This window comes from Furipterus horrens, unplaced genomic scaffold, assembly GCF_987537825.1.
Source record: "Furipterus horrens unplaced genomic scaffold, mFurHor1.1.pri manual_scaffold_8, whole genome shotgun sequence".
In the NCBI taxonomy this organism is placed as follows: Eukaryota; Metazoa; Chordata; class Mammalia; order Chiroptera; family Furipteridae; genus Furipterus; species Furipterus horrens.
The window spans coordinates 19,756,976-19,784,091 of record NW_028327178.1 but is presented as its reverse complement, the minus strand read 5'-3'; the positions used below and the strand labels follow the sequence as shown (position 1 = coordinate 19,784,091).

The following is a 27,116-nucleotide window of genomic DNA, read 5'->3' as shown; positions in this document are numbered from 1 at the left end:
ATCACATCTAATTTCTGTGTTTTTCCTTCATGGATGTACTGCAAGTATTTTAGTTTTGTTTTCTATAAACCTGAATCCTCAAAGCAGCAGGTCATGGATCTGTCCCTGAAATAGAAAGATGAATTGAAAGATGGTGACCTCTTCCAGTGCCCCGTTTTCTGTATTTATAGGTTCTCTTGAATATCAAGATAAATGACCTGTTACCTTTTGAATAACCTCTTGATTCAGTTTTCCCAAGTATATAGTTAGTAGTGAAGGGTTAAATTTAAATTGTTTTTCTTTCTTGTAATCAACTTTTTAACTACTGTGATAATCTTAAATATTTCCTTTTACCTTTCCTTTGATTATTCCAAAATGAACTCTTCATCAGTATTGCAGGTAACTTTTCTGAGTGAACAAAATGACCTGTCATTTACCAGGATTATATAAGGTCAGCCGTGTCCTTAAAATTTTATTTTTTGCTTATAACATCTAAATTTTTAGTCATTGAGGATGAGTATAATGGGAAAAGTACAAAATAGACATTGTTTTATTTAAAAAAATGACTTAACTCCCAAACATAATTTCAGTGCATATTGCTGCATTTCGTTTCTGTTTAGCCCTACCTTCTTGACACTTTCCTCTTTACTTAAATAGGTTTATTATGTTATTCTGAATAAGATATACACAAGGCAGTTTCTGGTATTTAAAGCTGTTTCTCTAGAGACAGCACTCTTTTTATATAGATTTTTGTCTTTTCTGGTTGATGTGATTATTCATCTTTTCTAAGAGATACTTTGAAAATGACAGCTTTTTATTTTTTCAAATTGTTAAATGTATATATTTTTAATTTTTTGATTGATAGTAAAAATACAGCATAAGTATCCTCATAAGTAGTCTTATTTGCAAATTTAAATTTTCATCTTGGTGAATATTTTGGTGTGTAATGAAAAAGCCATTTTTTCTTGGATGGGTTCTCCCAAAATGCAAATTCCTTTCTGCAACTCTTGAGGTTGCCCTTTTCCCCTCAATTCCTCGTGCCCACACCTCATTCAGCTGCTACTATTCCCTTATTTGGCCACACAGTCTTCCTCCTTAGATGCTTTGGCTAGGTAAGTGCTAAGAACTCTTTCAGGTGTAACTTAAAAAAAAAAAAATCTAACTAGTATCTGGATTGAGGCAGTGTGATTTCTATCCCCTTCCCCTTCTCTTGATGTGGTAGATAATGGCGCTGGGCCTAGGTCCTTTAATGACTGGGGCGACAAAGCCTGTATGGCATCTTTGGCAACCTAAAGGTAGATCTTTCCTCTCCTGGTGAGGGATTTTGAGAGATTGGCTGGTAGTAGGATGGAGAGAAGGAATTTTCTCTCGGCTTTATTGTGTTACTATAGCCATAGAAATGGGTGGTGAAGGGGAAAACCATGTATTGGTTCGTTACCCCACCCAAGACTTAGCAGTAGAGGAAGGAGGAAGAGGGACGTTTCCAGGTACCTGGAGGATACTGGAGGAATTCGTCTTTCCTAGGTCTAATTAGATTTCATACTGGGAGGCTGATAACACTTGAGTTAGTGGAAGGGCTCTCTGTAGGCAAAGATGATACTAAATATGAAATAATTTAAAATAATCTCTATTTGACTTTGAGACACTTTTATATGAATACATCCAAGCTGCCGTTTCTTTTGAAACAAAAACAAAAATAGGAAAGCCACATTTGTGATAATCCCATTAATTCCAGTGAAGCATTTGTTTAACAAGTTGGGTTAATCTATGACTAATATAAGGTAACAGCCCAGGCAGTGAAGTTTTCTCAGAGCTTTCATGCATGAATGCCACATATAGCAGAGTTAGTATACAAAGATAAGCAAACAAATAATGAAGTGGGGCAGGTGCTAATTATATGGAAAGGTGAGGCAAGGGACCAGTATTTGAATTCATATTGTGTTGTGTTACATCTTTAACCCTCACCATAACCCTGTGAAGACACTGAGTCATACAATTAGGAAAAAAGAGACAGGACTTCAATCTATGTGTTTGCTGCCAAAAATCTGTGTGCTTCCTATGCTGCTTAGTCTCATCCTGTATATTCCTCGTTCCCTCAACAGGGAGAACAAATGTAATATATTCTGGTTCCAACTCACTAGGATTCAGATTTCTTTTTTTTTTTTTTTTTTTTTTTTGTTTATTTTTTTTAATTCAGATTTCTTATCTGTAAAATGAGAGTGGTAAATTATGTAATTAACTTGTATAGTTTCAAAATTCTGTGCTTTTGATGGTTGGATTTGAAAAGAGGGATTTTTCAGGGATAAATGTAAAGTATTTTAGGTTTTATTTTGCTTTGGTTTTTGTTTTTGTGATTCAAATAGTTTCCATGAGATTAAGAAGAAAACATATTTGAAAGAAAACTAATTCATAAAATAAAACTTTGGATGACAATAATGCAGAAGGTTTAAGGTGGTGAAAGGGTTAAACCTCACTGTGTTAAGGAATGTGTGATGACACAGATACATCTGCATTTTGGTATTTAAAAAGGTAGATCCTATTTATAGGCTAGGAGGTCAGTAAGAGGGTACAAACCTATTTCTAGCATAAAATGGATGAGTTAATGTTCTTAAAGGTGGATTGCTCAACCTTTAATTTTTCTTGCCTTTCCATTGTGACAAGCAACAAAATTTCAAAATATTCCAATCAGGAAAAATAGGATTAGGGTTAAGGACAGACCAAAGAGTACTTAACTAATTGTGTTAAATATGCCTTTATAGAGAGATGCTTTTAATTATTGTAGAAAAACTAGTGAGTTCGTTATAAACTTCTGTTTTAAGATCGTAACAGAGGTTAGTTAGATAGGAGACTGTGTAGTTTGAATAACATGGAATATACTTACATCAATGACAGTTTTAAATTGGAAATGTGTCCATGTGTAACATTACTGGAAGTGACTAAAGTGGATGTTTCTGAAAGTCAAAATCATAGTAGTAGTGCTGCTTATTAATAGCATAGATAATCAAGGAGAGGCAGGACAGTATTTCCATGTTTATTCCCTCCTGTAATAAATTGATCAGTTATTGGAAGCATAGATTGCTGCTTCTGATATTAATGGCTGAGTTTTCCTAGCTCCTCCTCAATGGTTTTATTTTTCTTTTTCCCTTCAAGAAATATTTTTAAAAGACAGATAATATCACTATAAGACCTTAATTCTGGCATGCATCAAGAGTCACATTTTAAAAGAATATTACAAATTACCAACCTTCAGTAAACTAATATTCATTTAGTGGTTCAAAGTCCAAACCCTGATGCTGAGTGCATCAAACATATCTTAGTTAATCTTTGTTTGCTAATGATAAGTGTAAGATGACTTTGGAACACAAGATCCTTAATAGTGGATTTTTGTTGAAAGACAAAGTTGGAAATGCAACTAACTATTCCTTTGCTTTATTAAAGTTTGTATAGTATTGACTTGTCATCATTTGACTATCCTGGAAATGAAAAAATGACAGTGATAATCATTTGTTTTAACTGTTAAATGTAATTAAAATATGAAAATATTACTGTCTTTGTTTATGATGAATACTAAATTTAAGCTAAGCTATAAGGTGTGCTGTTTGGAAATATGGAAGATACAAGAATGAAGCCAGATAACAAGTTTATGCTTGTATTTCCTACTGATGAAGACTTTCAGACAAGTTTTTTCCATGGGTAGGTGATATCACTCTGCATGTACATATACACTTAATACTTTTTTGCATGATTATACATGTAGGAGTGGTACAATTTTGACTTGACTGTTGACCTGTTGCTTCAATTTGGTAATTGTGGTGGGGAATGTAGGGGCGTGGGACAAGTGGTTGTGAATGGTATTAATGATACAAATTTTAAAATCACAAGTTTTTTGTAAAAACGAAACACTTAAAAAATAAAGCCCTTTAAAAATAAAACATTTGGTCAAATAGTCAATATTGTACTTGACCTTCATTATCTTCTGCACCCAAATTTGGACATCACATAGTATCTTTATTCCATAATAATCATTTTGAACTCTGACAAGAACTGCATAAATGGTACATCTATCTTTGTTTTTTAGGAAAAAAAACCCTCAACATGAGCCAGGATTTTTTTTTTTTTTTTTTGCTATTTGAACTAAAATTCTTTGCCAACTGGTACTGAGGTCACTGTTGAATTTTATGAACTTGAACTTGATTTAACCTGCGGGAAATAGAAATTATTTTTAAGTAGTCAACAAATTTTATGATCATCAGAATTTCATATTGTGACATGTCTGTTCTTTATACAGTGGCACTTAACTCATTTGCCTTTATGTTTGGTCTTCTGTTTTGTTTTGTTTTAAAAATGTTGGTACATAAACCTCTGGTTTGAGAACTTTGTTTTAAGGGATAAATACCCCAAGTGTGTTCCATGTTTTGTTCAAGGACAATTTACACAATGGATGTTTGTATTAAAACAGTAATCTTTCATTGTGTTTTAGATTAGTGATTGGCATATGTATTTCTTTATAGTCAAAACCTCATAAAATAGGTGTGTTTAATGTTAATTTGTTGGGTGATATTAAAAAATCTTTATTGAAATAAATAATTTGCCTGCACTTCATAAATAGTTGTTGGGGGGGAGAAACAGCATTCTGTTATCTCTGCTTCTAAATTGAAGGTGGTAGTAAGGAATGTGTTTCATACTCGAATGAAAACTTTTGCTTTTTGCTCTTATATTAGAAAAAAGGTAACAGCATTTTAAAGCATGTATCTATTCTATAAGCATGCGTATTGAGTTATTTTAGCATGAATCTCTGAAGTGTAATTACTTTGGAACTCAGCTACCTTTTTTTTTTAGATAGGGTGATGTGGAGATAGAAATCTCTTATTTCCAATAAGAACTTTAATATATTCCTCTAAAATAACCCATTCCTTGGGGTGTGAGCTTGTTGTCTTTCTCAGGAAGCAGAAAATATAAATATCCCTTACAAGACATCCAAAGCACAATCCTGAAGATTGATTTTGTATTGCCTTTTTGTGGAGTATTGTAAAATGCACAACATCCTTGATACTATAAAAGGGTTTCCTTGGAAATGGATAAGTCAATCAAGTAGAGCTCTTAGTGTTAACCTTATTTCTTTAGAAAGTAGGAAAATACATATTTGATTTTCTTCTCTGCATCTACTGGGGAGTTTTAGTATTAGCTAATAAGAGAAGGAACTAGATTCACTCTTTTAAAAACTATAAATTGAAGTTTAATAGTTAGCATCTGTTTTTCCTTTTAAAAATCAGTTTCACTTTCTCTGGAGTCTTGCCTGTTTTCTTACTCTTTTGCTCTTTAAGAGTATGATGTCGATTCAGTGTAACATTGTTCAGTATAGTCTTGTCTTTTGTTCTTCATAACACTCCTTTTCCTCCTTCCCAAATGTGTCCCTCATCTTTGTAAGCTTGAGTTATCTTTTCCACTTTCACATCATGTACAAAATATTAGATGCAGGTAGAGTGATAAAATAAAGACAAATGGTGTTTAGAGGGCTCTTAGTTTTAGAAGGATTTTTCACCCCACAAGTTAGATACAAGTATACATTTTCTTTCCTCCCTAGATGGACCTCCAGTTGTAGCTCATTATGATATGTCTGACACCAGCTCTGACCCAGAAGTGGTAAATGTGGACACTTTATTGGCGGCTGCAGTAGTTCAAGAGCACAGTAATTCTGTAGGAGGCCAGGACACAGGAGCTACCTGGAGGACCAGCGGGCTTCTAGAGGAGCTGAATGCGGAGGCAGGTTGGTCTCCCTCCCCTTCCCCTTCTCTAATGTAATGTGCATGTGTCCTGGCAGCTGTGTTCCTTACAGTGGGCCCTGCTGAGGTGAGCAGGCTAACCAGAAGCATCTGATGTTAGCTGACTGACCATCCAGGGTGCCTTTTATAACTAACTGAAAAAGAGATTTGGGTAACATGTCATTCATTTTTCCTCATCAGGAGGAAGCAAAAATGACAACACATAAAACATTAATTTTAAGCATAGGTAGGTTTTAGTATGCATATTTCTTGGCTTAAAAATACCTGACATGTAAAAACCATCCTGATGACCTAATATTCCCCTTCAATCCCTTTCCCTCATCCCGTCCCCTTTTCTCATGGGTGCACTGAGCTGCACAGCAGCCTTGCAGCTTGAGGAGGGGGGGCTGTTCCTAGACAGTGCTGCCCCGTTTCTTCCACCTCTCGGTGTGAAGCATCCCTATTACTTCCTTTGCTGTAGTTCTCATATTTGTCTTTTCTAACCGTTTTCTTTCCATTTCTGCCTCTGTTATCTCAGGAAAATCTCTCTCCTTGTTTTGCGTTACTCATTTTGGTTCTGTGATGATACTTAATAGCAATATTATTTATTCACTAAAAACCCCATTATACTTAAGAGTGGTATTATTTATTCACTAAAAACCTCATTGTGCTTACCTCTGAAACCTTGCACAGGTGCCTTCAAGTTTCCTTCAATATGTTTCTCAAAACTCTTTCAACATTCTCATTTAAATGTATTTCTAAAACTATTAGTACTTAGGTTTAAGAAAAGGGGGGGGGCTGTTGGCAGACTTTATGTAGTGCATATTATCTTTCCTGTTATGGAAAGATTATAGTTTGCTAGTTAAATTATAAACTGAATTGCTTTATAAGCGAATCTAGTAACTTAATCACTACCTAAAATGTTTATAGGAAATGAGTTTTGAATTACACAAATAACAATGGATTTTAGCTTATAACTTCTATTGAAATTGTTAGGAAATAAAAAAGAACTCCACATAGATCATTGTCCTTAATTCTTCCTTTCATACTTTTTGATGAAAGTAAATAAAAATTTCATATTGTTGAGCTTCTACTTAATTTATTTTGATTAATTTTGGAGCAGGCCCTGGATTTAGTTTTAATTATGTTTTGACTGCTAACTGCCTGTTTGACCTTAGACAAGCTATTTCTCCTGTGGACTTCAATTTTTATATGTATAAATACTTGCTTTGCCCAACAAGGGTCTTTAAAGATTTATTATTATGTATAAGTACTTTGAAAATAATTAAGTAACAATACTTTATGTCAAAAGACATAAGTTTGACCACATTTTGTGCAATATGTATTTCAAAGTTTTATAATTTGTTCTGTATATTGGATAGTTTGTCTTCACTTTTTGTTCATTGACAATTAAGTGGTCAATTCTACTTCAGTTTTATATCCCTGTTTCCTTAATCTTGCCATTAAGCAGACCACTTTATTGTAAATTCTTGAGAAGAACATGGACAATTACCTTTTTTTTTTTTTTTCATATAGAGAATTTTATTAATTGGAATTGTTAATATTTAACTTTTGACAACAAACCCAGCAATTTCATATGATTAAGCCTAATGGTACAATTAAAGTATCATTAAAGTTACCAGCCTTGGGGATAGCATCACATTTTCAGATTCAAGTAATTGTTAGCTTGCGTAGTGAAAGCATCACTAGCTTTTGGGTGCTTAATTCTATATTTGGTTGCTTTTTGTATTTCAGTCACACAAAGTTATAAAGAATAAATCACTTAGGTGTCTACCACCATTCTTCTTAAGAAATAAAACATGACAAAAATATGTGAGGAGGGAAACACCCATAGCTTCAAATCTGTTGACCTTCCTTTTCCCCTTTCCACTTTAAAGTGGTCCTGGATTTGGTTTTGATGTTGGGTATTACTCTGCATTTCTTTATATTTTTATTGCATTTGTTACGTATCTGTAAACAATCATATTTTAATACTAATTGATATTACATTGAAGATAATCACTTGCAACTTGGTTTTTTAGTTAAACATTTTGTGAGCTTTGTTCTTGTTAATAAATGTGGCTCTAGTTCATTCATTTTTTTACTGCTATTTAGTATTCCACTGTATGAACATATCACAGTTGACTTACGCATTTTCTTATTGGACATTTCAGGTGCTATTCCAAATAACACTGCCATTAACATTTGTTGTATGTGTCTCTTGGTACATGTGTGTGATCATTTCTCTAGGATACAATATATAGAGAGAACATATATTTGTATCAGGACATAAATTATGGGTAGATTTTTGTATATCATAGGACATGGTCATCACTGTTCAACAGGTTCCCATGACATTTTCTTATGAAGCTATTTCTTGGCTCATTCAAGGTCTTTCTTCCTCTAAATATGGCAGTGCAGGCGTGTGAGTAAAAAATAGAACTTAACACACTTGAGTTTTTGTTTTTGTTTTTTTTAAGATTTTATTTATTTTTTAGAGAGAGGGGAAGGCAGAGAGAAAGAGGGAAAGAAACATTAATGTGTGGTTGTTTCTAGTGTGCCCCCAACTGAGGACCTGATCCACAAACCAGGCATGTGTCCTGACTGGGAATCAAACTGGTGACCATTTGGTTCATAGGCCAGCGCTCTATACACTGAGCCACACCATCCAGGGCCACACTCCAGTTTTAATGTAATTGTCATTGTAGAAACTCATTTTGTGATTTTGAGTATACTTAAAGGGTTAACAAAACATTAAAAAAAAATTATCCTCAATGGCTAGTTTATAGTTTTGAGACTTGACTGTTAGTACCAAGTGGATGATCATGCTTGTGGTTTGAGTTTAAGATAAATGTTCTAAAGGTTAATCTCTTCCAACAAAATAAAAACCCAATCACTGAACAGACTGTTCAGGGTTTAATCGATAGCAGCATCTCAAACCAAGTCAGCAAGCCTTGCTTCATTTAGGAACATCAGATAAGTAATCATTGGAGACAGTAGTTTGCCTCTTTTTCCAAGCAGTTAGATCATGTTCTTGTATGCAAAATAGATTTTACTCTTTAGTTTTAACTTTAACCAAGGCAAAAGAGTTGAAATTAGGAAAGCCTCTGGTCAATAAAAGACCTAAACTTTCCGTTTCAGCTGTTGTCACGTGTTTACTTTTTCTTACTTGATGCTAGAACTGAACAGTAAAGTAGATGCCAACAAACATCCTGGTTTTGAACCAGCAGCCACTTACAAGTTGTGTGACCTCGGGTAACTTATGTAAAGCCTCAGTTTTCCCTTTTTATAAACTGGGATAAAACTAGTATCCACCACAAAAAGGTTAGTTACCATTAAGTGAAATAACATATATAATGCGCTTAGTTCAGGATACAGCCCACTGTAGAAATACTAACTAGCATTATATTGATGTATTTATGCTGAAATAGACCAATTAACGAAATGATTAATGGACCCAATCGGTGGATTTCTAATTTACTGTCCTGCCCTGGAATGAGTTGTTCTTATACAGTATTTCCTAAACTTTGAGCATAGAAAATTACCTGGGGTGCTTATAAAAGTTCAGGCTTGAAGGTTTTGTAAGTAGATCTGAAATGGTGTCTGGGAATCTGTTTTTAATAATCACTCCCAGGTAACTCTTGCATTGGACATGTTTAGGAAATTATACCTGAAAATGGCTTAATTTTTGTTTACTGCTAGTAATAAGTTCACTGTAAACATAAATGTGGATGAGGCTAAGAGAAGCGGAGGTCTGACGTTCTCTTGGTATGGAAGGCTTATAATTGTGGTAAACTAAATTTTATTTAGAGTCCCCCCGTCCCCTAGGAAATTAAAATTTCTAAACAAATGGTATAATTTTTTCCATCAGCCTTCTTGTCAAGAAGGTAGGCTATGAGCATTGTCCCATTCTTAAAATAGGGATGATAATCTTGATTTGTCCATTACATAAGCTTAGTTGTAGTGCAGAGAAACTAATCTTGGGTTTCTTGTCCTTAGTGTAGGGCTTTATATAATCAGACCAGAATGGCCATGTTTCTATTATTAGCACTTTACATTCAATCTATCAGTCTTCTGAAGGAGATCAAGTTTGGTCAAGTTCTCTTGTTTACTGCCTTCATATGGACTGAAGATTTTAGATTTCTGACCTCCACTTCCACTTTGTAAAGTTGTTTTTAAAGGTGTTGTTGAATAGACTAAACATAAGGTAATAACTTGTTTTAAAGCTAAATGAGTAGTGACTTAAGATATTAACCTGTTTTATAGCTAATATGCCCGTTGCCATCCAGTATGTAATACTTTTAATGTGCTACAAATAGACCCAGCACTAGTTCTTCTCCAGTAGATTTGTGTTTAAAAAGTAGCTACATTATTTCTTTACAAGACAAAAAGAGAATGTTTGCCACGATAATTTAGTTACTACTTTTTCTATGCTTCTTTTCTGACTTCTGTATTGGAAAGGTCTATAGTGGAAGGACATAAATTTACAATTTTTTCAGAGTGGATGAAGTTAGCTACACAGGCAAAGACCTACACAGAGGTAGCCAGCTGTCACATAGTTAAATATAAGTCCTCTGATTTATTTTCAGTTTAATATATGGTAATTGTGGTATTTACACTTTTTCTACAGGGCTTATTCTTGTCCTAGAACAGGAAACGATTATAGCCACTGACAGTATTTGAAGAACCTCATAGCACCTTTGGCTCACTTTTGTGTATTCTTTAGGCAGTGTTCTGCCATTGGATTCCTGTGAGATCATGGGATTGGGAGGCAGTGGGAAATGGTTCAAAGGCCAGAGAATGTCATGCTCTGTACAGGAGCTCCCAAAGGAATGTGTGCCATGCTAAAGAGGGTTACATTGAGAAAAAACAACTGATGATCCTGGCTGTGAAACAGAAGGGGAGGCATGCATTCCTGGCTATTAGAGAATGAATGCCTTGGTGTTTCTTGAAGAGCAAGTCATCCCACACACTTAGTGTGGGTCTCAGCTGACCTGTTTTCTGAGTGACATATTCTGTCTAATGGCTCTGATAGGAAATGTGGCAAAATTCTCACACCATTAGTCTGGAGTTAACATTCACCAGGAAATTTGTATTTAGCCGCCTATCACTTAACCTCATTTGCCTTATTTGATTTTGTACTGATTTTTAGATGAAGTAATGAAAAATATTGGCTACAAGAGCATACCCTGGTTTTACATAAGTGATCAGTTTTAGAGCATTATACAAGTTCAGGAGCAATATTAAATGCCAGAAGGGTTGGATTACAATTTTTATGGCTAAAAAATAACTGCCAAAATGGTTTGGGTTGATCTAATAATTAATAATGTAAAAGCAATATGTAAATCATTTGTTTCTGGATCCATAATGGATGAATAAAGTTAGAAGAATCTTAAGTGTTGGGATGATTGCCTTGCTCTTAAAATATAAAACTAAGAGCAAAATTAGCATAGTCATTTTTCGTTTCTGCCCCCTTCTTTAAAGAACAAAAAGGCAGAGTGATGGTATTTCCAGATCTGAAATGAGGCTATGTAGGTGGTAGGGTCAGCATGAGGGACCTAATCAGCAGTGATTGGTTTTCATAAATATTGATGACTGAGACATTCCACAAATTGGAATTATAAATTAGAACTATGGAGATAGAACTGGCCACAGAGATACTAAGAATTAACTTATTATGTTGTATTCTTGTTGCATTTTCTTAATTACCGTTGTTTAAAAACATTGAGTAATCAAGGAGAAAGAGTTTCGTTATAGCAACCTTAACTCCTACAATTCAGTTAGCTTGTTTATTTTTAGAATGGTAAGGGCTGAGCCTCTTGCTGTGAGTCCACCACAGGGGGGCTTTAAGTGTCTTTTGGGGCTCTCCACTCCTTGCTTCCTAGTAGGCGTGGAGAACTTTGGGGTGGATGTACATATAAATAATGGATATTCATATAATGAGTAATAATGATGGCAGGACTTGCGGTGGAGAGAGAGAAAGAAACTAAGCCATGGGCCGATAACATTTCACGAATGAGTGAAACTGTCCTGGAGTCAACATGACAGTGAAAGGAAAACACCCTGAAAGATAGTCTGTGTGAGGATGGGGGATTTGTAAGGGATCCTGATACCAAAGTTGAGGTGTAGGGGCAGCTACAGACGACTGCAGGGGAAGGTGATGTTTTCTGGAGAGTCAGGTTTCCATGAGGAGGTGAAGAAAAGTTCAGTACAGTTTTCCATGGAGCTGACATTCCAAAGGGCAGCAGAAAAGTTCAAGAAAGGTAAGTAATGGGTGGCTGGGGCAAAGGAGAATAACACCAGAGTGGAGGATAAGATGAGAGAAAAACAGTTCCAGAAGCTTGTATTTTGTGGGTGGCCAGGAGGGTGGAAATATTGTGTTTCATTTTTCATAACTATATATTTTCCTCTTCCTAATGTTTCCTCCTTGTCCACTGAGGGGTTTCCAGTACTCTCATCCTTTTACCTCCACTCTGCTGCTCTATTCTTTTGCTTCATTGAACCCATCAGCCAGTTTTGATCAGTCCCCTCTTAGTTCACTTTTTTCACTGTCTAGCATATATAAGCCCAACTCTCCTTTGCCAATATCCTCAGCTCCTTGTAATGTTGGCTTTCCTGTTGAACCCAGCCGGCAAAGTCTGATCCCTGGGGTCACTCTTGGAGCCTGTATTCACACTGCTAAGCATAGCTGGAGAAAATCACGTGGTTGCAGAGGTAAGGATTGCCTTAACTTTCTAACCTGGAACCTCATCCTGGCTCTCAGTGCTGTCCTAGGCAGCATTCGTCATAGTGACTACCCTACCCACACCTGTGCCTTGCAGGTGGCCTTGCTCAATTCTTCACAGGTTAACATTACCTCCGTTTTTTGCCAGCAAACCTTTTTGTTCTGTGCCTTTTTTTCTAAATATGGCCAGTTCTCTCCCATCTTTAAGAACTACATACATGTACATCCCCGTTAAACTCATCTTCCTCTTTCTGTCCCATCCTAACACCTTTTCCTCCATAGCCAAACTTCTTAAAAATGTATCCAATCTTACCTTTCTTGCTCCAGCTTTGCATTGGACATTGGTAAGCACTTCTTCCTAGAAATACTCTTTCCCTGGTGTTCTGGCTTCATATCTCTGGGATTTCTTTTTTCCTTGCATACCTTGGTAAGCTCCCCTTCCTCTGTCTATCCCTTAATTGTCGGCATTCATCATGGTTCTGTTCTAGGCTCCCTTTCACTCCTCTGGATGACCTTTATCTTCCCACCTATTGCTGAGTACTTACCAAATCTTTATTTCCTTTCTAGACCCCTGATCTGAGATTTAGAGCAGTACCCCAACTACCTGTTGAACATTTTGGAGGCACGTCATCAGTGTGCCCCAAGGTATTCATTGGTGCACTGAATGGCATTGTAATTCTATCCAGTTACCTAAGTTAGAAACCTAGACATCATTTTCTACTACTTGTGTTCTCACCTTTTTCTGATTTCAACATTACTAACCTTCTGCACATACATGCACATAGAGTATTCCCCGTTTTGTTTCTTCCCTAATTCAGCCATAATCATTGTCTCACCCAGGAGACTACAATAGTCTGTTTTCCTTGTCTGTAATATTCCTTGCACTCTCTTAATTTCACTTTTACACTCCAAAAGGAAATTTTTAAAAGAGAAAAACCAGATCATGTCACTTCTCTGCTGAAATCCTTCCATGGCTTTCTACTGCTCAAGGTCAAGTCCAGATTTCTTACAGTGATCTCACTTATGCTGCTTTTGCCAGCCTTGTTTCTCATTTTACTACCATTACTCCAAATCTCAGCAAACTTTTATACTCTAAAGAGTAATACAATGTTTCTCTATTTTAAAGTATATTTTATTAATTATGTTGTTAAAGTTGTCTCTCAATTTTTTTCCCTTTGCCCCAATGCGCCCGATAGCCCTCTTCCCTCCAGCAATCCCACCCCCCTTAGTTCATGTCCATGGGTCGTGCATATAAGTTCTTTGGCTTCACCCTTTCCTATACTGTTCTTAACATCCCCCTGTCTATTTTGTTCCTACCAGTTATGCTTCTTGATCCCTGCACCATTTACCCCTTTCTCCTCCTTCCCCCTCAGCGGATAACCCTCCAAATGATCCCCATACCTATTGTTCTCTTCCTGTTCTGGTGGTTTGCTTAGTTTGTTTTTGTTTTTGCTTTTATATTTTAGATTCAGTTGTTGATAGTTTTGAGCTTGTTGTCATTGTAATACAGTGTTTCTTATGCTGCTTCCCCGTACCTGTGCCTACTACCAGAGCTCAGCTTCCTTGATTATCCACAAGTATGGGGAATGTTTCTTTTCTGTGCGCTTCCGGGGCACACTCTACCTCCTTGTCAGAGCAGTTTTCAAGCCATTGTGCAATGGACTGCTTTTTATATCCCTTGAATATATTGTAAGCTTGTTGAGATTTGAGAGTACACCTGCCTTGTTCCCTGTAGTACTCCTAGTACTTAGCACAGTGCATAGCATATTACATAGTCCCTCTCTATATTGTGGTTCACTTATCGTGGCCTCATTGTATCGTGGAATTTTTAAAAGTATTATATTTAATTATTTATCGCAGATTTTTTGCTATATCGCGGGATTTTGCGGTACTGTATACATATGTTGTTAAAGTTACATAGGTTTAAGAGTGTAGAATATGTTTAAGAACATAAGTAGTGTTTATAAAAGTGTGGAAAAGGTTAATAAGGGAGTGGGAAAGGTTTATAAATGTGTGGAAAGGGTTTATAAAGCTTTAAAATATATATAAATACTAAAATAAATGTAAGGTTCCTACTTCGCGGATTTTCACCTATCGCAGGTGTGTGTGTGTGTGTCTAGAGGGTCGTCGTCGGCAGCCGTCCGTCTTGAGAGACGATGGTGTAGCTTCTTAAGAGTCTATCTGCACCGCCGAGAATGGCTGTGCAGTCCGACTCGGGAGTGACACGGTATCTGTCTCCTCCCGTGTTGAATCGACATCTTGCGATGTCTCTGCAGTGTCCTCTCCAGTGGAGCTGAAGCTACAGAGCCTGGGCAGGGTGATATGGAGGGTCTGCTGTTGCCCATGCAGCAGAACCCCCCCTCTCTTTGCAGCTGAAGGGTCCAAGGGAAAGACGGAGTCAATACAGCTTGGCTTCAGGTGCGCCGCAGGAGTTGCCGGTGTTGACTACAACGTCAAACCGCCTTAGGGACTCCGGCTCTGGATTTTCTGTCGGGGTTTACTCCCTTAGCCTTTCCCCTGAAGAGGTATGCCGCAAGGCAGCGGAGGTTTTTTGGAGTCAGAGTTTTCCTTCTCTGATGTGCCCTGACTGGAAGATCGAACCTGCGAGCTAAGTGTCTAGAGGGTAATACCTGCGATAAGTGAGGGAATACTGTATGAACAAGTATTTATTGTAAGAACAAATAGATGAAGTAAACTGTTAGAGCTGCACAAAGCAAAAAAATAATTGAATATGGACAAAGTGAAGGTGTGGAAAAAAGAGAGGCTTGTCTATTTATATTTCTTCCTAGACTTGGAGTAGGAATAGTGTGCATGACAGCAGTGATAACTGCAACACTGAAGTAGAAATTGGATAAAAGACTTGGCCACAAACAAGGTATTAGAGCCAGAACAAGAATCTAGTTTTACCAAATCTAGACTTAACCAAACTCCATTTAAGCAGCTACCCTAGATTCAACAAAACTGTGTTTTGTCTGGTGAATGCCACCTTTTGTATGCTTGTAGGGTTCAAAGATGAGTGCCCACTGCCAAAGCTACATATAATCCTATCTAGGTTATTTTTATACAGAAGGTTAACAAGCCCATGCAACTAATATCTCAATCACCAGTTGTATCTAGAAGCCATTTTAAGCCTTTTTTTTTAGTTTTCTGCTTTCTCATATATGCATTCATTTTCAACAGAAAAAAGTTAGAGTAATATTAAAGAACTGTAAAATAAAGACCCACAGTCACATTCAAACTTGATTACTTTTCACAGCTTTTATCCAGCACCTGCATATTTTTATAGTGTCATGTGTGATACTTTTATGTTCATAGATTTACCAGGTTTCTACATAGCACTGTAGTGATTACCTTTGGACATCATAACATTTTGCTTATTTTTTAAGTTTTTCCCCTTAGGCTGAATTGTCATGGTTGGGACTAGAGAGGGTCAAATGGTTACCCTAAAAGTTGGCAGAAGTATGAAAGTACAGTTTCTCAATGACCTTTAAGCATTAGAGCAAGTGAGATAAGGGCTAGGGAGAGTTGTATGTCTGTAAATCACATTGGTTTAGTTTATACAAGGCGTCACAAAGGGTATTTTAAAAATGTGTAGAAATAATTTGGTATAAAACAATATATTTAAATAAAAATACCCTTTAAAGAATTAATTAAATTTGTACCTACTGTGGTTGCTTATTCCATGCTAACTCCTAGATATTCTAAAACTCATCCTTTTTTCTTCTTTTTTTGTTTTTGTTTTAAAAAATATTTATTTATTTTTAGAGAGAGGGGAGGTGAGGGAGAAAGAGACGGAGAGAGACATCAATCGGTTGCCTCTCGCATGCGCCCAACTGGGGACGTGGCCCGCATCCACGCATGTGCCCTGACTGGGAATCAAACCAGCGACCTTTTGGTTTGCAGGCCAGCACTTCAGTTCACTGAGCCATACCAGCCAGGGCAAAAACTCATCCTTTTAAGTCAGAACATTCAAGAACTGGGAACATAAGCTGAATTTTAACTCTTGTTAGAATGGTTTTTAGAATTGTGGGCTCTGATGCTATATCATTAGTCTTTTTTGAGAGAATTCTGTGGAAGCTCATGCTTTCTGTGATGTTGGAGAATGTGTTTTATTGCACTGTGTAATAGATGCTTTATGAAGGCGCTTGTGAAAAAGTCCTTACATGTCCCATTGCCACAAACTTGTGCTTTTCCAGAGTTATGTGGTTTGCATCTGTCTAATGAGAACTGTCAACAGCATATAGGTTATGTTTTAGTTTCTCAGAGCAAAAATTGTAATCTTCCCTTTTAGATGTAATTTTGGGTCAGATTTTGTCAAATCTACATTCCTTTATAGAAAATTGTTAAATTTGTTTAAAATTTAGAGAAAATTATTAAATCTTTCATAAAACATCCTAGTGTAAACATGATATTAATTATTCTATTCCATTTATACCTTTGAGCTTTTCAGTAGGATTTCGTTTTATTAAAATGATAAGCTATAGAGAACTCCATTGCCCTATAGGTGATGACAGAATTGTTATGTGGGTCATTTAAAAACGTACTGTGATTGAATGCAAAAAGCATTATGGAATAAAATAGAGTGTATTATTACAGTTTATGATTTACCTATATTGAGATTTAAGTACTTACCAAAGTATTCCCAAATTTTTTCCCCTAAGGAATATGAGTAGAGAGTGAGGCTTGAAGTTCTTATTTTTATGTATTTTCCATGTTTGTGTTTGAATGTTCTGTTAGCCATGAGTATGTGGTCTGTTTAAATTTTTTTTAACTTTATTTTTAAATAGAACACTGCCCCAGCTTATTTGACATGGGTAACAGTTTTGCTGTGGCAAGATCTCATAAGAAGACCATTCTGTTTCTGTGATTGAACCTGGATGAGAAGTCTGTCAATGAGTTGTTTTCTGCTGTTATAAGAAGTCAAATTCTAGTGCTTATTTTTCCTCCCTTCTCTCTTAGGTCATTTGGATCCAGGATTCCTAGCAAGTGACAAGGCATCTGCTGGCAATGCACCACTCAATGAAGAAATTAATATTGCCTCTTCAGATAGTGAAGTGGAGATTGTGGGAGTTCAGGAACATGCAAGGTAGAATATTAACTGGAGTATTCTGATATTTTAAATTGTGAATTTTATTTAACTACAAAACAAGCAAGAAGGAAATGGCAGGCATCACGGTAGCTGCTGGCGTGAATGGTGGGAGCTATCTCTCAGCTTCCTTTGGCTGAAGAAACACTTTTTAATTAGACGTGATATGAGTTTCAGAATGTGTTGCATATTGTCTCATACCAAGAATATTGTGACCATTCGTATATGTGAACTAGAATTGATGTTTTTCTTATCTAGAATGATTGACAGATTTTTCTCTTAGAGTGTAAGTATCAATATCACTGTACTCTCCCTCCTTTAATTAATATATTTTTTGCCTTTCATTTTATCTTGAAATATATTTAGAACAAACAATTGGGAAATATACCTCACATCGTATCTCTTTTGCTTGTTTCTTAGAGCACCTCTCCTTGCCTTTCATTAAAACTTGTGAAGTTACTTTGGTCAGTATCTAACAGAATATATTATTTCTAGTGATGTTTATGTGATTCAGGGAGTTCTTTTTCTTGGGATTAGAAAAGAGCTACAAGATATCCAGTTAGTCTGTAGCATTGTGAAAATAATTTATGAAGTTTGGAATTTTTTAAGGTAGATGTCAGCAAACTAGCCCAGTGGCCAAATCTGGTATGCTGCCTGCTTTTGTATGGAATGGACCTTGATCTAAGAATAAGAATGGTTTTTACATTTTTATTTTATTTATTTTATTTTTTAAAGATTTTATTTATTTATTTTTAGAGAGAGGGGAAGGGAGGGAGAAAGAAAGGGAGAGGAAATATCTAGTGGTTGCCTCTTGCATCCCCCATTTGGGGACCTGGCCCTCATCCCAGGCATGTACCCTGACTGGGAATCAACTGACCAGCCAGGATGAGAATGTTTTTTACATTTTTAATGGTTGGGGGGGGGGAAATCTAAAGAAAGTTTTGTGACATGTGAAAATTATATGAAATTCAAATAAAATTCATTCATGAATTAAATTTTATTTGGGCAGAGCCGTGCTAATTTGTTCACATATTGTCTTTGGGTTTGTTTTTTCGCTCCAGTGGCAGAGTTGAGAAGTTTCAACGTATATAGCCTTTAAAAGCCTAAGATATGCACCCTGTAGCCCTTTGCAGAAAAATTTTACTGACTCTTGCTTTAATAAGGATTGGTTGCAGCCTCCTCAGTGGTATTCCTGAGGAACATTTAACACACACATGTAGATACAAGACAAAAATTTAGACTTTGGAAAATCTGTGTTTTGTATAGCAAACAACTTTTCTCCAATGCCACGAGAGTTAAGCTGTGGCTTCCTGATTTCCATGATGTGTACATTATCTGCCCTCAGATCTGATTTTACTCTATATTTAGCAATAAAACATTCACCAGCATTTCTTCTGTTGTTATGAAACGTGAATTTAGATATGGAGAGAGGGGGAGAAATACACATGCACATAAATTGAGGCTGTCTTTTTCTAATGAAAACTGATGATACTCTGAGAGCATTTTTTCAGTTAAACAATTCAGACTTGAAGGACCTAGAGTTAAGTCATGGTTTAATGTGCCATCTCTTCCAAAGGGACCAATTCTTTTTATCAGAACTAGTATTATCACAGCATTCTATTCTCTATCCTATTTTTATGCCATAAATATTCCTGTGTAGCTGTTTCCTTTTTTCTTTCTTTTTTTAAACGGTTATTTCCCCTATTCCAGTGGGAAAAAATTTTTATTCTTTAATCTTTTCTTTATCTCATATTTTCCTCATTTTTTCTGTCTATTCAAAAACTTTTTCCTATTAAGTTCTCTTTCATTTTCCTATCTATTTCCTTCAAGTTGCCTTACCTATTAGATGAAGTAGAACTCCTGATTTATTTCCTTACCTCAGCATATGTTTGCTGTTCGTTCATTTCATGATTGTGCCTTAGAATATAGAAGACATTGTTTTCCTTTTAAGCCTCATGTCAGGATCTTTCTAGACTATTATAATACTTTTTATTTCAGACTCTTTATTTTGAAACTTACCCTGCCTGTTGGCAGATTGATATAGGTAAATTATCTTCAATTGTGCCAGGAACACATTATCCATTCACAAGTTTTCTTTTGAGTTACATTTCAAATATTGATTCACTGTTACTCATGTGTTCCTACTTAAGAAGGAAGAAGTAGGTAATAACCTGTGTTGTTTATTCAGTCTCTTACTCTGCTGCGACATCACTTGGTCCAGTTCTCTAGTAACTCCTACCAAGTCTCCCTCTTTTACTATTTTCTTATGCCTAAAATGTTACAGCGGGAGCCACCTTTCTTTTCAGCTTCTTTGTTCAACTTTTCTTCCATCATGAAACCTTTTCCTTCTTTTTCTACAATATTGTATCTGGAGTTAAAATGATTGTTATATTTCTATTAAAACTTGGAAATTCAAATTCTAAGTCCCTCTTCATCTCCAACACACACACAAATTATCTCTAGTACACCCTTCTCTGAACTTGTTAGGTTTTTTATCCAGATTGTCATTTTACACTATAGATATGTTTGTTCTACTCTTGTACTAAGTCAGTGACTTTGGCTGCATTTTAAATGATATGCTATAACATTACAATCAAGGACTTTTTCTTACAGGATTTGAAGTATAAAGATGTGTTTTATTCTGCCTCTGGTTTGAATCCTGGGGAAATCTCTCTTGGAGGTGAAAATCCATTCTTAAATCTCAGTTGGTTATATTGTTTGTACAATGGACTGTAGAGTTGACAGATCCTGTTGGAGTACTTTGAATTGACTCTTGCATCATTTGGGGGCTATCTTTTACTTTGGTCTTTGGGTGTAGACTGAGTAGAGTCTCACTGACTCTTCTGTCTGAAAACTGTTTCAGCAGTTTCTTTAGAAGCCCAATAAGCTTGCAAATATTGAGGATAAATAGCTGAGAAGCAAATGGGGGAGAGGCTTTCTCGGTTGCTTCAGATTGCCCCTTTGGCTGCCTGTATCTTATCTGGAATTTATTTCTTTTACAGGTCTAGGGTTGCAGTTACGAAGTATTGATGGGCTTCTGGCAGGGTTATCGCTTGGAAAAAGGTTTTAGGTTTTAATCAACATCTTTTTGTTATTTGATTTGCATGCACAGATGTTTTGTTTGTACTTAGCCGTCCTGTCCTTATTTTTTTCTTATGATATTCTGTCTTGTTGTGGGCTTTCTGAGAGTTTTTAAAAAACTCAGACTTGGTCCTTGAGCTCTCTTTGGGATTATGGTTGCTCTGACTTGCCTTGGGTGCCATACTTGGAAGCATTTTGTTTGACCTTTGTACTTAGTAATTCTAGTTGTGATGTGCCCCCCCCCTATTTTTGAATAAACATTTGTTTTTCTTGCATGTTACTGTTTTTTCCTGCTCTTTTATTTTAGATTTTGACGTGTTCACTTCTATGTTTCTTCTAGCCATAGACTAGAAAGCATGCTTTCTGAACTAATGATTGAATGCATCTTTAATGGCTGCTTTGTATTGCTGTGATGAACTCCTTACCTAAATGTTGTCATTTCCAGGTGTTAATTGTCGGACAGTCCAGTTTCACAAGGTGTTCTTTGCCAATGAGAGACTTTCCCAACATCTTTAATTCTGTGCCACTTCATTTTGCCCGCAGTTTTAATTTATGACACACACCCCTTGCCCCCTGCCATGCCAGTACATTTCTTGGTTCTTCATCCTTTTCCCATCTCTTCTTTTACCAGCCTCATTCATAATTGCCCTAGGAAATTGAATCCATGTAGCACAGATCTTTCTGTCATGGAAATGTGTTGAAACAATTCCTTCAGTACCTATTCGCTGAAGCTTTTGTGATAATTAGACCTTATCTCATTGCACTGTAGTCTTTGGTTCTGTGTTCATTGGTATTAATGTTGGTTCATCCCTCAGCAAAAGAATTCAAATGGGAAGGCTTTTGCATTTTAGACTGGTTGCTTCCTAGAACCAATTGCTAACATTAATCCTAAAGCAAGGGAGGCAGATGAATATTTTCCTAAAGCCACAAGGATTCATTTCATCCTCAATTAGGAAAAATAAGTAGAAGTGTTATCTAAGAGGTCACCTTCAGGCTCTGTAAATGAGAGCAACAATGATTAATTTTTAATGTTCTCTTAGAATAACAAGTTAACTATATCAAAAGTTGACCATCAGAGCCTGCCCTCTTTCTGTGTTTTCTTCTTCTTTTTTTACTGTGAAGTCTCTCCTTTATTGGTTTTGGTGTATGAAGAGCAGGAAATTATTCTATCAAAAGTTATTGTTTATAAGGTGTTTTATAAATTTTTTTATTTTTATTTTTAAAGTGAGGCCTGCCCTGGTCACATGGCTTGGTTGGAGCATCATTCCGTGCACCTGAAAGGTTGCAGGTTTGGTCCCTGGTTGGGACACATATGGGAGGCAACCTATCGATGTTTCTCTTTCTCTTTTTCTCTTCCCCCTCTCCTTCCTCTCTCTTTAAAAATCAATGAAAGCATGTCCTCGGGTGAGGATTAAAACAAACAAAAAAAGTAAAGTAAGAACTAAGCATTTTCTTGGTTATAAGACTCAAAATATGAGTAGGTAGTGCTTTATACCTATTGACAGTCATGCTGATGTGAGAACAAAGCCTATATCTGCACTAGAATTGGATTGGACCAATTAAAAAATACCTAAGTATGCTCCTAGCCCATGTCTTTTATAATGTAGAGGAAGAATATGTGATAATACATGAAAATCTGTGCCTTATGTTAATTGCCTTACAAAATTATGAGCCTCTCACGTTTTTCTTTATAGGGCATCTCTGTAGGGCTTATAACAATTGTGTTTCTATTTTCCTTCTAAAATATTTTTCTTCTTTATCTGGTGTAACTTATTCTGTAATGCACAGCATCTTATAAAATAATTGAAATGTTACTCCAGTAGCCTTTTGTTTATTAACTTGACCTTTTTTATTTGTACTTAAAAGAAAAGCCTTGTTCTATCCTCATCCAGCTCCTGGCTTCCATTTATTCAAAATAGTTGAGGTCATTAAATCATAAAGTGTTTTTTTTTTTTTTGTTTTTTTTTTAATGTCTTATTGGCTTATAACACACGGAAAGGTCATAGGTGTACTTTAAAAAATCCTCATCTGAGGATGTTTATTGATTTGAGAGAGAAAAGAAGGGGGAGGTGGAGAGAGGGGGTGAAGTGGGGGCGGGGGAGACTTTGATCGGTTGCTTCCTTCGAACTTGCAACCTAAGTACATGCCCTGACCAGGGATTAAACCCATAGCCTTTTGATGTGTGGGATGACACTCCAGCCACCTGGGCCACCCAGCCAGGGCTATAGGCGTACATTTCAGTTTTTGCAAACTGCTCATATACAAGTAACCAGCACTCAGAAAATGCCCCTTTTACCACCTTCTGGTCATAACCTTACCTGACCTCGTTCCTTATAAGTACTATTCTAACTTCTAACAGGGAAGTTTTGCCACTTTCCATGGTGATTCTCCCTTCTTTGGGTACTGCCCTTCCAGTTGCAATTAACAGGGGCCTGGAAAGCTTTTGACTGAAGATGGGATCCTCACATTCTCCAGAGAATCTAAAAATTTGAACCAAGAAAAAACAGACTTGAGAGTGTTGGGGCTTGAATCAAATGAGTGAGGCCTCATTGATCTACCGCCCTCATGTTTGTTGTGGCCCCCCAGTGTCTTCCAGCAAATTTCCCTCATTTGCTTAAAGTAGTTCAAGTTGATTTTCAGTAACTGGAACCATTTGTAACATAGCTACAGAACTGATCTAACTTAGTTGAAGAAGTGCCTCATGTCCTTATTCTTCTCTCTCCTTCATTCATTTCCTCAGTAGTAAATACTGTCCCCAAACCTCTCACTCTCCTATTCTGGGCACTTTCTAGAATCTGCATTACAGTTTATTGAATGACCCCCAGGAGGAGGTAGTGTCCTTACTCTCAAACACAGTATAATAATTCAGGTGTAGTCTGAGGAGGGCATAGTTATTTAGTGGGGAAAAAACCTCCTCAGTGGAGACCTGATTTTATTCTCGTTCTGTGCTTAACTTGCTTAAAACCCTGGGCCTTTGTCTTTTCTATAAAGTGAGCAGATTGGATCAAATTCCTTTTAAAACAACTACCTAATGTTACATTGTATGATTACTTTATTAGAAATAAGTATCTCTTTTACTTTGGAGATATTTCTAGGAATTTGCCAGAGATTACATTGACTTTATTTTTAGCCATTCATTCCCTGAATTCCTCCTAGGTTTGTAGCCAGCTTTACTTCAATTAGTACTTGTACAGATGAGCCTTTGAACTGTTGAAGAACTTTTATTTTAAAATTGTTAATCTGAACCTATCTTTGCACTCTGTTGATTGTTGCTATTTTCCTTAATGTAATTTAATATACACATTTGTGCCCCGGCTGGTGTGGTTCAGTTGGTTGGGAATCATCCTGCAAACTGAAAGGTGGTAGGTGGTAGGTTCCATTTCTGGTTGGGGCGTGTGCAGGACGCAACCGATGTTTCTCACTCCAATCGATGTTCCTATTCCTCTCTTTCTCCCTCCCTTTCCCTCTCCCTGGAATCAGTAAAACACACACACACACACACACCAACATGATGTGGAAAGCATTGGACCCAAAATCAGACCTGGTTTGAAGTTCCTTGGCCAACCACTTTTCAAGCAATGTGAACCTGGGCAAGTCATGTAACCTCTTCAACATTTCTATAAATATTGAATGGGCTTCTTTGGCTGAAAGTCTTCTATGACTACATGGTCACTTCATCTGAGTGTATTAATGGGTTGGACAGATTTGGATTAGACTTTGAACTTTATGTCCCTTAATGCTTTTTACTAATGAATTTTTGAATGTATTGAGTAGCCCCTGGGTTAGTAGCTACTTATCTCATTTCTGAACAGATGACAGGTCTCTGGTACTGTAACAATCTGCATCCTGCCCTCTGCTCTGGCCCTGTGGGATCTGTTTTTCAGTATCTGTCTTGGACGAAGTTGTTTTTAGGCTTGGAGCAGGGCCTCTTTCAAGAAGCTTAAGGTCTTTGGGGGCAGTTCTGCGACTGAAGATTGTTAACCCTAATGTTCTTTTGAACTTGGTAGTGCAGGGAACCTTGAATCAGGTGAGCCAGCATCACTCACTGTATGCTGGTTGTGGGAACAGCTGCTCAAGATCCACTGTGGTAGGTTATATGGCTAGAATCATGCCATTTATCACCTATCACATGCTACTTCAGGACTCTTCATCTCAATTGCAGGTGTGTCTATCCTCAAGGAGGTGTGAATCAGTGTTTCTTCATCATTCACTTGCATGTGAGAACATAAGTAGCAATGATAACTTGAGCTGCCTACATTCCTCTCATTTGAGTCAAAACTTAGTGGTTTAAACTGGAGGCTCACAGTCCTGTCATTTGACTGGAAGGTGAAATTCAGTGTCAGTGCTTCTGAAACAGTTTGCTTCTAATGAACTCTTGGTGAGTTTCATCAGCAAGGCAGTTCTGTCCCTCTGATAGAGTACTTTTAGAGAAGCTGAACTGAGTACTTGTTACCTTTAGAGAATCTCAACTGAGCTTTGTTAACTTACATTGGACTAAAGCATAAGAAGTTCTGATGAACGAGCCAAGTATTTGTTTTGACCTTCAGAATGAGGGGAAATTGATCCTTTATGCATGACCTAGTGCTTACAGACTTTCAGAAATCTCATCTGTAAGGGGAGATTACTATTATTGTCTTTGAAGGTGTTATTATCAAATATGGCATAGAGCTTATTTTAAGAACAAGTTTCACTTACATGTCATACTCTTTCATTTGTTCAGACTCAGATTATTTGGGCATATTCATTTTGTTCTGAATCTATATGGTGCCCTGTCCTTAAGATCCAGAGTTTTAAATGAGTTCGGAGAAACATCATCTTTTCCATTGTCAGTAACAGTCCTAGACATAACTCAGGAGTTTCTGACTGAGACAAAACTCTTGGCTTTTTTTTAGGCCAAACTGAGAGGAGGGGGAGGGAGGAAAAGGGAATGATATTGGTTGTGGTTTTGCGAACTTGCACAGTAGGTTGATCTTAGTTAAAAGTATTGATCAATACTAGTGAAGATACATCGCCTTCTATCTTTCCTCTGGTATGGTTAACCATGCTTTTGCTCTTCATCTCAATTGCAGGTGTGTCCATCCTCGAGGAGGGGTGATTCAGAGTGTCTCTTCATGGAAGCATGGCTCAGGGACACCGTATGTTAGCAGCCGGCAAACACAGTCATGGACTGCTGTGACTCCCCAGCAGACTTGGGCTTCACCTACAGAAGTTGTTGACCTTACCTTGGATGAGGATAGCAGACGTAAATACCTACTGTAATACAATGTCACTGTGTTCCCTCTGCACTGTTCCCTTCCACTTCCTTCTCCTCCTTTTTGTGACATGGAAGTTCATTGTCATAGCTTCAATCTCAGAAGCTGTTTGTGGCATTTGTATAATCAAAAATTATGGATAATTGCCCCCATCCTTTTCCTTTTTCCTTTTTCCTCCCTTCCTCCCTTCCTTTTCTTTCCTATTTTTTTTGTTTTTTGGTAAATTAAAAGAAGTCACTTAGGAAAATAATTTATCACAGAGAAAAGAATTTCTTCTTTCCTTCAGTAGGAATGAGAATGATTAATTAGACTATTTCATTTTACTTGGTAACATTTTTCTTAGGAAACTGTCTTCCTCTTAGAATAATATTTTAATTACCAGGTGAAATGAATCTTAGTGTTTGAATCTTGTATTTATTTTTCTGTGTAATAAAATTAATATCTAGACTTGACCACTGTCAGCCCACCCATTGGCGCTCCCATCTTAGGGCATTTGCACACATATTAGTTAGGTCCTTATTGGCACCTAGTAGGGCATGTGCATTTGGAAACCTGTCCTTAAAAATAGAAGACAGAAGTGTTACTTTTCTTTTAGCTTCTTTCCTGACTTTGCTCCTGGCTGACTTCCCACAACACATATAATTGACATGTCCCTTTGTGTTTATAAATACTACTAAGATGACTTTATTGGTCTCTTTGTTGCAATAATTGATAACTCTTTGGACAGTGTCTCCTTTTGTGGCTGAGGCATTTTGGATGGATAACCACCACAAGGTTTTCTGGGTGTATGAAGAGGGTATTGAGAGAGCAGTAGGAAAATCTCTTTCCCTCAACTTTTTCCCTTGGTTTATACAAATAACAGGAGAGCATAGGAACCTGTTACTTAGGTAGACTATAAAGAATTGTGTGGCTTCTAAGGCTATGGGCATTTGCAAATCTGAGAGGAAAATGCCTTTTCATAGCTGGTTTCTCCAAAAAGGATGTACAGCTGTTCAAACTCGAGCTGAAATTGACCTGATTCTGTATTTGGGTGTTTTTCTCCTCTACTTTCTAAAATTGGAAAAACCAAAATGCACCGTAAGAAGCCAGATGCAAAGCACATTAATGGCACTGTAGGTTTCACAGTATCCAAAAGGTATAGCAAAGGGCAGTAGGAACTTCAGGGAATTCAGGAGATGCCGTGTTGGAGTTGGTGGCATTAGTTACTACTTCTTTTCCCTGTGACATGTTGT

At 36.8% G+C, this 27,116-nt stretch overlaps 1 protein-coding gene across 4 annotated transcripts in view; it reads left to right on the top strand.

Moving 5' to 3' along the window:
• ARK2N (arkadia (RNF111) N-terminal like PKA signaling regulator 2N) overlaps nt 1-26,097 on the top strand; it is a 68,242-nt gene extending 42,145 nt beyond the window's left edge. The window contains exons 3-6 of one of the 4 annotated variants that reach the window (XM_090285564.1): nt 5,564-5,746; nt 17,425-17,551; nt 20,554-20,614; nt 25,702-25,764. In XM_090285564.1, the coding sequence (XP_090141690.1) occupies nt 5,564-5,746; nt 17,425-17,551; nt 20,554-20,581 (338 nt within the window). In that variant the 3' untranslated portion in view covers nt 20,582-20,614; nt 25,702-25,764. Of the gene's footprint in view, nt 1-5,563; nt 5,747-17,424; nt 17,552-20,553; nt 20,622-25,701 lie in introns of all 4 variants that reach the window. The other 3 variants (XM_090285565.1, XM_090285563.1, XM_090285567.1) reach the window with 3 other exon arrangements.
• The last annotated feature ends 1,019 nt before the right edge of the window (nt 26,098-27,116 follow it).